This window comes from Salmo salar, chromosome 14, assembly GCF_965601325.2.
Source record: "Salmo salar chromosome 14, fSalSal1, whole genome shotgun sequence".
NCBI lineage: Eukaryota > Metazoa > Chordata > Actinopteri > Salmoniformes > Salmonidae > Salmo > Salmo salar.
Window position 1 is genome coordinate 94137217 of NC_138304.1, and position 10284 is coordinate 94147500.

Below are 10284 nucleotides of genomic sequence, written 5' to 3' on the forward strand. Positions count from 1 at the left end.
CACTACAACCTACAGTCTACTACATGACTACACTACAACCTACAGTCTACTACATGACTACACTACAACCTACAGTCCACTACATGACTAGACTACAACCTAGAGTCCACTACATGACTACACTACAACCTAGAGTCCACTACATGACAACACTACAACCTACAGTCTACTACATGACTACACTACAACCTACAGTCTACTACATGACTAGACTACAACCTACAGTCCACTACATGACTACACTACAACCTACAGTCCACTACATGACTACACTACAACCTAGAGTCCACTACATGACTAGACTACAACCTACAGTCCACTACATGACTACACTAGAACCTACAGTCTACTACATGACTACACTACAACCTACAGTCCACTACATGACTACACTACAACCTACAGGCTACTACATGACTACACTAAAACCTACAGCCTACAGTCTGCTACATGGCTCACTGCACTGAACACTCACTACATAGACCATGCTTTGTACCCAGCCTTTCAAGATGAGATCCTAAACAATGATTTGGCAGTGGTCTGTAGTCTCATCACAGGCACCATGACCTGAATTCCTCTTGTATAATTTAAACCATGTGTGTTTGAATGAGCCCCCCCCCCCCGACCGGCCATCTTGAATTAGCTGGTGTTCATTGATGAGGGCATGGGTAAATGACCTGCAAGATATCTTTCTCTATTTTTCTCATACTTTGATATTCTCTATCTTGTAGAAGTGTATTAATACCAGCAGTAACACAGTTTTAAGGTGTTGTTCTTTTGTGTGAGCTAGGTTATATCAGTTCCACACTCTCTGTCTTTTCTTCCTCTGGTGATTGGCTGCCTCTACAGCTCCATTATGCACTTTGAACCGTATGTGAGGAGGGAGTCAGTCAGGGGGTCCGAGTCAGCCAGGGGGACACTTGTGGGAAGGAAGGCTTCCCGTCTGCTTTCTCTATACCAAGTAAAGAATCCTGCCTCGCGACCCCCGGTGGTGCGGGGGCGTGCAGAAAACTTGGTCTAAGGGTTCGGTCACGTCTTTCTCTCTCTCTCTCTCTCTCTCTCTCTCTCTCTCTCTCTCTCTCTCTCTCTCTCTCTCTCTCTCTCTCTCTCTCTTTCTCTCTCTCTCTCTCTCTCTCTCTCTCTCTCTCTCTCTCTGCCTCGAATACAACAAGATATATGCGTACCTTTCTCCCACGCATTTGATTCGTTTCAGAGGACGTGTGTGTGTGTGTGACATGTGTGTGTTCATGCGCGCGCTTGTGCGTATTTGCGTGCGCAGCTCTGTATCCTGTGCGCCAGGCGCTGTCCACATCTGGTCTTGGCGGGGATGGGAGTTGCGGGGGAGGGGCTGAGCATTTGTGTGTGTGAGTGTGTGTGTGTGCTCTGCGCCTGAACCCTGCGTTTTGCGGACGTCTGTAATTTGCACCAGATGACCAATTGGGGGATGGAGCATTCTGGGGAGGTGAGCGTTCCTCACATGGCATAACATCACAGCGCACAAATTAACTTAGTATATGGACAACGCTGTATAACCATGGATCCAGACACTTCTGCACACTGAACTTTGTGCAGAGAAACTTCCTCTCCCCATTTTATGGAGCAACAAGTGGATAATGGATGTATCAGATGCGAAAGTGCGAGTGGAGAGTCGGGGTAACTGCACTTAAACACAAAGGGGAATGCTGCAAACTGCCGTTTGGGAATGGATAGCGGTAATTTTGTGGCGGTCATCTGCTTTCTCCTTTTTTCCTGTGATGGGCTCCTCTCACCCTCACCCGCCAGCGGCTTCTGTCCCGAGCGCTGCGACTGCCAGCACGCGCAGCACCTCCTCTGCACAAACCGAGGGCTTCGCGCAGTACCCAAGGTGCCCTCCTCGCAGGTCCCAGAGGACGTACTTGTCTTCAGCCTCGGGGGAAACTTCATCGGTAACATCTCTGCCTTCGACTTCACTCGGTATGGAAATCTTATAAGGTTGAACTTACAGTATAATCAAATACAGACCATTCACCCTAAAGCGTTTGAAAAGCTCTCCAAATTGGAGGAGCTGTATTTGGGCAACAATCTGATATCAACAATACCCCCAGGAACTTTACAGTCACTGAAAAAACTGACAACTTTGTATGGCAATAACAATAACATGAAGAAGATCACTCCAGAGCTGTTTGGTAACTTAGAGAGCGTTGTGAGGCTGAGGTTGGATGGGAACGCCATAGAACTGTTACAGGACTCGGTGTTCAAGAGCTTGACTAATCTGCATTATCTCCATCTAGAATCGAACCAGCTGAGCCACATTCACAGAAATGCCTTTTCCAAGCTCATCAAACTGCGCTTTCTCAACCTGGCGCAGAACAAACAGGCGGCCATGCGTAATGTGTTTACATTTTCCCAGCTCAGGTCACTGTCTACCTTGCTGCTCTCTGAAAATGAAATACAATACGTCGGAAACCACGTCTTTCAAAATCTGAAAAAGCTATCTAAACTATCCCTCAGCAATAACAACATCTCCCGGTTGGAGAGCCAGGCTTTGAAGGGGCTGTCAAGCCTGAGAGAGTTTCTGATGGATGGGAACGAGCTGGAAGATATTCCCGCGGGACTTCTTGACCCGCTGGAGCGAATCGAGGAGCTGGACTTTAGTCGCAACCACATTTCCACCGTGAACCCGATGGCTTTTAAAGAACTAAAGCATCTGAGGGTTTTAAAACTCAAAGACAACCGGCTCACGAGCCTCTCCGGTCACATCTTCGCCCTCAACAGCCGCCTTTACAATTTGGATCTCCATGGCAACAACTGGACGTGTGACTGCCGCCTGAGCGAGCTGAAACAGTGGATGACGTCTGTGCACTCTCAAGGGAAGCTGCTGACCGTTTTCGTGCAGTGTCATCACCCAGCGACACTGAAGGGGAAGTATCTGGATTATGTCAACAGCTCCCAGCTACAGCCCCAAGGGAATTGGAGCCACTTGTGTGAGACCCAAATTGGGCCTGAGGAGAGCAGAGGTGGGGGGGTCCTGGAGAAAGAGGTGGAGGAGAGGATGATGAGAGAGGGGGAGGTGAGGAAGGATGTAGAAGAGCAGAGGGGAATTGGGAGTAGAGAAGCAGTGGAGATGAAGGCAATAGAGGAAGAGAACAGGGGTAGAGAGGAAGAGGAGAGAAAGGAGGGAGAACAGGAGGTAGGTATCCAACAGGAACAGGGAGGGCCAGAGGAGCGGGACAAATCCCTGTCGTTGGACAGGAAAAGGAGGAAGAAAATATCCGCCAGACCCAGGTCGCGACCTTCTGCTGGGAAGCATGAGAAAGGGAGGCGGGGTTCCGTTCTGGGCCGTGGCATTCCTCAAACACAAGCCCCTTCGCTCATCAACCCCACGGCCCCAACCACAACCGTGCCTCAGACACTTGACAGCCAAAATAGCCATGGAAACCGTCTCAGTGGACCAATCACAGAGCTCCTCACCACCTCAGAGGAGCGGTTTGACCTTCTCAGAGGCGGTCAGGAGTATGGTCTACCTGTAATGACAGACCCCTGTATGTTCAACCGTCACTTCCTCACCAACGTGACCGTCGACCAGGTTGCCTCCAGCACGGCCACAGTCCACTGGACCACACGCCACCACCTCCGATTCACACCGGGAGCCAGACAGGGACTAGACGAGGTCCACTACCGCTTGCTGTTCGACCGGTTCGGGACTTCTGGCCGTTTCCCTCGCTATGTGTATGCCCGTGGCGGGGCGCGGTCGGTGATGTTACGAGAACTCCGCCCAGAAGTCACCTACATGGTGTGTGTGGAGGGGGTGGTGGGAGGGGCCGTGTGTCAGGTGGCGCCCAGGGACCACTGCGCTGGATTGGTCACTCTCCCAGAGGAGTCTCGTCGCCAAGGGACACTGACCTCCGATCTCCACCTGGTCACCATTGCAACGCTGGCCGTCAACGCCATCCTCTTGCTGGTGATTGGTGGAGCCTGGCTAGGGCAGAGTTTGAGGCGGAAACTGAAAAGGAGGAAGTCGGCGGTGCATGTTCGTCACATGTACTCCACGCGGCGACCGTTCCGCGGCTCCATGGCAACGACGGCGGCTGTGTCAGCTGACTTTACCAGTTTCCAGAGCAGCCGGGCACCACGGCTTGGAACCCTGGAGGAAGGGGGAGACCTCATTGAGTTCCCCTGCGACCGTTTCCTTGACAACAGCCCCACCCGTAGAGACAACAGCAACATGCAGAGGTTTTGTGATTAGTAGAACCGTAGAGACCTACACTCTTAGAAAAAACAGTGCTACCTAGAACAAAAAAGGGTTGTCCTATGGGGACAGCCAAAGAACCCCTTTGGAACCCTTTTTCTAAGAGTGTAGAACATGAAAATAATTGTGCTGTGTGACCCATATATACTATTCATGTTATTGTGAGCCATTAGATAATCCAACAGTAGAACCCTTATCTAGAACCTGAGAACACCAAGACACCATCACAAGGAAGGAACATCCTCAGCAGGATGTCTAAGGTGCTGCAGAGACAGAGACAGAGACAGAGACAGAGACAGAGACAGAACTGGACTGGAATTGAACCTGCTCTGTAGGGCACTTCACCACTATAGCAGGACCACAGCCAGGGTGTTATGACCAGGGACGAATGAACCCCCCCCCCCCCCCCCCACACACACACACACTTCCCAGCACACCATCATATGCTGTAAACAAGTCCCTGCACCAAGATGCAATTGGATGCATCTTGGTGCAGAGAAATCCCTCTCTTAATAAAGCCATAATAACATTTGTCATGTGACATAGGCTACAGTTGAGCAGAGACGTTTTTAGGATTTCCACAAATGGGGATCATCTGTTAGCAGGTCTCAATCATTCTTTGGCATTTTACAAAACGCATTTCATGCAATTCTATGTCATTTACATGATAAAAGACATTAGCTGAATCTTTTTTAATACCTAAATTAGTGGCTACTCTAACACTGACAGACTGAGATCAATCTGGTCTTGAATTCAAACAAATAACAGCCCAGACCAATGAAGCAACACACACATTGTACAATATTAGGAGACAATATATATATATATATATATATATATATATATATATATTATAGGCTACAGTAGTGGCACACTGACTCACCTAATGATGAAGATGTAGCCATAGGATACTACTCATGGTTATGGCCGATGCGCTCCTCTTGGCAACAGCTCATCTTGAGCTACTTTGAAAAACAGTGCTGCTGTTGCTGGGAGTTGTTCTATTGGTTCTACAGATAGACTAGTCTTCTCTTTTCAGTGGTATGTATTTGCTTTCCAAACTTTACATTTTTCCTGCAATTGTCTTTTGAAATTTGCACAAGTCAAACAGATAGCTACAACCAACCATAGAAATATAATCCATATAAATGTCCATTAAAATCAGGACTGGCAGCCATTGCTAGTGTACCCATCAGTTGAATAGTCAAATTGCCAGGGTAAGAGGTTCCAAAACTCTGTGGATTATATGTCTATGACCACAAACGCAACAAGCTGTATATCTGGCGCGCATACTGGCCAAATCGCGGCCTTCCCGACTGTAGGCAACCAGTAACTGCCAAAATAAAGGAAACACTTGAGTAAATGAGGGCTACAAATAATATGTCATACTGTGGGGCACATTTTCCTGGCATGGTTTAGGTCCACTTATAGACTCTAAGCCAAGGAGCATTGAAGCTGTTGTGGAAGCTCGTGGTGGCCAAACACCCTTTTAAGACACTACGCTGGTGTTTCCTTTATTTTGGTTGTGATCAAATTTAATCCAGTTGTTTTAAAAAAAATATTGATCATCTGTGGCTAAATGATGATCTCTGGTGTATTTTGAACATTGAGAGCGGGCTCCTGTGGTTGTGGTTTTTTTAAGTTATGTTATTATATACATTTAAATGATTGCCTCTTTGGCGCCCTAATTGGCCAGTCACATGTATTTATTATGCAGTTACCAATCAAGGCAGGGCCCCCCAGTTACCCCATGTGCTCCCCTACCTCTTCTCCTCCCCCCATCTGACGATTAGCAGAGCAGCATCAGGCTGTCTACTCTCATTGAGAGCAGGCTCCTGAATCGTCCTGTGTTTAAAATTGTTTTATTTTTTATTTAACCTTTATTTAACTGGTTGGCGGTTGCAGTAAAAAATATCTATATTTGACGTATATAACAGATACTGTATATATAATATATGCAGTATATAATTATTTTATTTTGCATTTCTTTTTTTGCTGCCTTTTGGGCCCCCCATGGCCCTGGGCCAAGGGGCTTCAAACCCGGTAAGCCCCTGCATTAATCTGGCCCTGGTATGCAGCCTTGGTTATGACCCCAGCAGAGCCACAGTTAGGTTAGTGTTATGACCACAGCAGAACCACAGTTAGGGCTGTGCTATGACCACAGCAGAACAACAGTTAGGGGTGTGTTATGACCCCAGCATAACCACAGTTAGGGCTGTGCTATGACCAGAGCAGAACCACAGTTAGGATGGTGTTATTACCACAGCAGAACCACAGTTAGGGCTGTGTTATGACCACAGCAGAACCACAGTTAGGGCTGTGCTATGACCAGAGCAGAACCACAGTTAGGGTGGTGTTATGACCAGAGCAGAACCACAGTTAGGGCTGTGTTATGACCACAGCAGAACCAGTTAGGGTGGTGTTATGACCACAGCAGAACCAGTTAGGGTGGTGTTATGACCACAGCAGAACCAGTTAGGGTGGTGTTATGACCACAGCAGAACCACAGTTAGGGTGGTGTTATGACCACAGCAGAACCACAGTTAGGGTGGTGTTATGACCACAGCAGAACCACAGTTAGGGCTGTGCTATGACCAGGGTTGTCTTTGTGGGCGACCAAACAGCTGAGCTCATCAGGGCTGATTCAGACACTACAGGAAGTCAATCCCACTGACTTCCTCGACTTCCTCTAAGCCTCATGCATTTCCTCTCCCATTTCCTTGCACCTGTGTGTGTGTGTGTGTGTGTGTGTGTGTGTGTGTGTGTGTGTGTGTGTGTGTGTGTGTGTGTGTGTGTGCGTGTGTGTGTGTGTGTGTGTGTGTGAGAGAGAGAGAGAGAGAGAGAGAGTATTACCTGATTTCATCTGGTGCTAATATTAGAGTAATAGACATTCATTTTTGTACAATTGTGTATAAAATATAATTTCTAATGTGCCTGAAATAAAAATAAAAATAGCTGCTGGTTGGCAGAAAAATACTTAGAATGATCTGTTTTATATGTTGTTTTTATACTTTGTACTCAACTATGTATTGTGCTACAGGCAAGTAAGTAACAAGATTCCTGACAATGTGACAGTTAGGCCTATGGTCCATTTGTCTGTATGAAAATAAGATGGATACCTTTGCAAATAATGGTTGAAGTCCCTTGTGTGTTTGGTTCCAATATGAATAAATAAACAGGTATTACAGTCGTGGTATTTTTACAAAAAAGTCAGGAAGTTCATCAATCTTATTTTTATTTTTTTTAAATAAAATGTAAATTGTATTTATATTTTACCGTTATTTTACCAGGTAAGTTGACTGAGAACACGTTCTCATTTACAGCAACGACCTGGGGAACAGTTACAAGGGAGAGGAGGGGGATGAATGTGCCAATTGGAAGCTGGGGATGATTAGGTGGCCATGAGGGCCAGATTGTGAATTTAGCCAGGACACTGGGGTTAACACCCCTACTCTTACGATAAGCACCATGGGATGTTTAGTGACCTCAGAGAGTCAGGACACTGGGGTTAACACCCCTACTCTTACGATAAGCACCATGGGATCTTTAATGACCTCAGAGAGTCAGGACACCCGTTTAACATTGCATCCGAAAGACAGCACCCTCATTCATAGAGAAAAAATGTGTACACATTTCATCGTGTGTGTGTGTGTGTGTGTGTGTGTGTGTGTGTGTGTGAGTGAGAGAGAGGAGAGAGAGAGAGAGAGAGAGAGAGAGAGAGAGAGAGAGAGAGAGAGAGAGAGAGAGAGAGAGAGTGAGTGAGTGTTTCAAGACAGAAATAGTCTGGCAATAGTTAGATCTTTATTTGTGTAGACTCTCAGGCCAGATCAGTTTCACACCCCAAGTCTTTCAATAGTGTGTTACCATAACAACAGACACAGACAGACACACAGACCAGGAAACACTGTCTGATATATGAAACAGAAACTCTATATAATTCCTATTTGGTTAAGGCTGATATGTTTCTTTTGTTAAAGTATAGTGGATTGGGCCTGCCCCCTATTGACTCTAACTTCCATTGTCTTTCACTCAACCTGCTAAAACTAAGCTATGGATGGGGTAAATCAACCCAGATCTGTGATCGCTGACCTTTGACACTATCAAATCGAGTATTGTTTAATCGGGGTGGCTCTAACTGTCTTCAGTTCCAGAACAGATCACTAGGAGGCAGGCTCGACCATTCGTCTGATAGGCCCATTGGATCAAATACACATTTCTCCTCAGATCTACTGATGGAGGAGGCAACCGGTAAAATCACAATAAGATACCAGAGAATAAGTGCTTTTATTTTCACTTTGTAGCAATTGTCAATATCTGTAAAAAAAAAAATGTTTTTAAATTAAACAAAACACAATCACAATACAGAAAGATACATAGATACTGGTTATAGGGCAATGCACTGCAAGAGCCTAGTTTACATGATAAATACCCTGTAGGAAACTAGTAAGTGCTTTTCAGGAGTTACACAAAGGGTCAGGGGTTATCCTGGTCAGGTGACATGGTCAAGGAAAACTCTGGGTACCAAACAATCAGGTACCAAACATTATACTCTGCATTACATCTTTACAAGGAGGCTCTGCATTACATCTTTACAAGGAGGCTCTGCATTACATCTTTACAAGGAGGCTCTGCATTACATCTTTACAAGGAGGCTCTGCATTACATCTTTACAAGGAGGCTCTGCATTACATCTTTACAAGGAGGCTCTGCATTACATCGTTACAAGGAGGCTCTGCATTACATCGTTACAAGGAGGCTCTGCATTACATCGTTACAAGGAGGCTCTGCATTACATCGTTACAAGGAGGCTCTGCATTACATCGTTACAAAACAAGGACATTCTATTCACAGGTCTTGATATAGATTTGTATAAAATGTATATTTGTATTAGTTTTCATTCACGTTCTGCATTCCAGAGAGACCTGGGTTGCATATGCAACCACACACATATACTGTAGCATACACACAACTCTGGGCCCTAGTTACAGGCCAGTTTTAAGCCAGAGAGTCTTTCATGGTCTGGTCCTAGTGTTGGCGTAAGTTACAAGATTTAACCAAGACCTAACCAAAACCTAACCAAGACCTAACTATGTCACATTCTGAGAAAAAGGTGACAGGATGACGTCCCGTGTGGCTCAGCTGGTACAGCATGGTGCTTGCAATGCCAGGGTTGTGGGGTTGACTCCCATGTGGGACCGTTAACAAAACTGTATGCAGTCACTACTTTAAGCTAAAGGACATAATAACAGGTATGTTTGCACACACAGCCCACGTTGGAACAGTCCTAGAATAGATAGAGGAGAACTTGGATGTCTGATTTCACACTAACAGAAACACATAGATTGACTGAGATTCCCAAAGACACAATTTACAGGTGACTATCATCACAGTGTTGGAGAGACATAGACTAGGGTTGCAACATTTCTGTAACTTCACCAAAATTCACAGGTTTTACAGAAATCAGGAGGCAATAAGCAGGAAATCCGGGAATCGTCCAACCGGGATTTCTGAAATTTCGGGCAAGTCACTGTAAATGTGCAACCATAGCAGAGACTCAAGGCTTGTGGAGGCCAGTCAGTCCAGTTCTGTCAGGCCTGTGTCCATTGAGGCTAGGAGACCAGGAGAGGGAGCCATTTTAGACTACTGAGATGCACCCACCAATGATAAAGGGAAGGGTGAGCTGATTCAACCCCCTGGAAACAGGGATTAAACCCTGTGTGTGTGCATGGCCAACCCTGGATCCAACTCTTGTGAACTAATGGAATTCAGCCACCCATGCTTTCATTTTTAATCTGAGGAGGCTGAGGAGGTGGAGATGCTGTTGGATTGGATGGCCTGCCGCTGCAACCCGGGACACAGAGGGGACGGACTTCCTGTCGAACTCCCTGGACCTGGGGCACAGAGACAGCTGTCAATCAAATTGACCTGGCTAATGTTTGACGGCTCCCTCTCTCTCTCTGTGTACGATCTGTTTCCAGAGGAAAGTCTACAATAAAAACATTATATGTAAAACAAAATGTACAAGATGTCACTAGAAATGAAAGTGGTCCTACATT

At 46.1% G+C, this 10284-nt stretch overlaps 2 protein-coding genes across 2 annotated transcripts in view; one reads left to right on the top strand and one right to left on the bottom strand.

Moving 5' to 3' along the window:
* The first annotated feature begins 1278 nt into the window (after positions 1–1278).
* On the top strand, positions 1279–7418 carry LOC106570527 (TLR4 interactor with leucine rich repeats-like). Its single transcript, XM_014142947.3, has one exon. It carries the CDS (start codon positions 1703–1705, stop codon positions 4223–4225), a length of 2523 nt encoding a protein of 840 aa, XP_013998422.2. The 5' UTR covers positions 1279–1702; the 3' UTR covers positions 4226–7418.
* Positions 7419–8016: 598 nt separating this feature from the next.
* LOC106570526 (cyclic AMP-responsive element-binding protein 5) overlaps positions 8017–10284 on the bottom strand; it is a 29828-nt gene continuing 27560 nt past the window's right edge. The window contains exon 11 of the mRNA XM_014142944.3: positions 8017–10119. Coding sequence (XP_013998419.2) covers positions 10016–10119 — 104 coding nt within the window. The 3' untranslated portion in view covers positions 8017–10015. The remainder of the gene's footprint in view (positions 10120–10284) is intronic.

What these genes read in the sequence shown, in the direction of transcription:
- LOC106570527 (XM_014142947.3), top strand. Translation starts at nt 1,703, where the DNA reads ATGGATAGCGGTAATTTTGTGGCGGTCATCTGCTTTCTCCTTTTTTCC.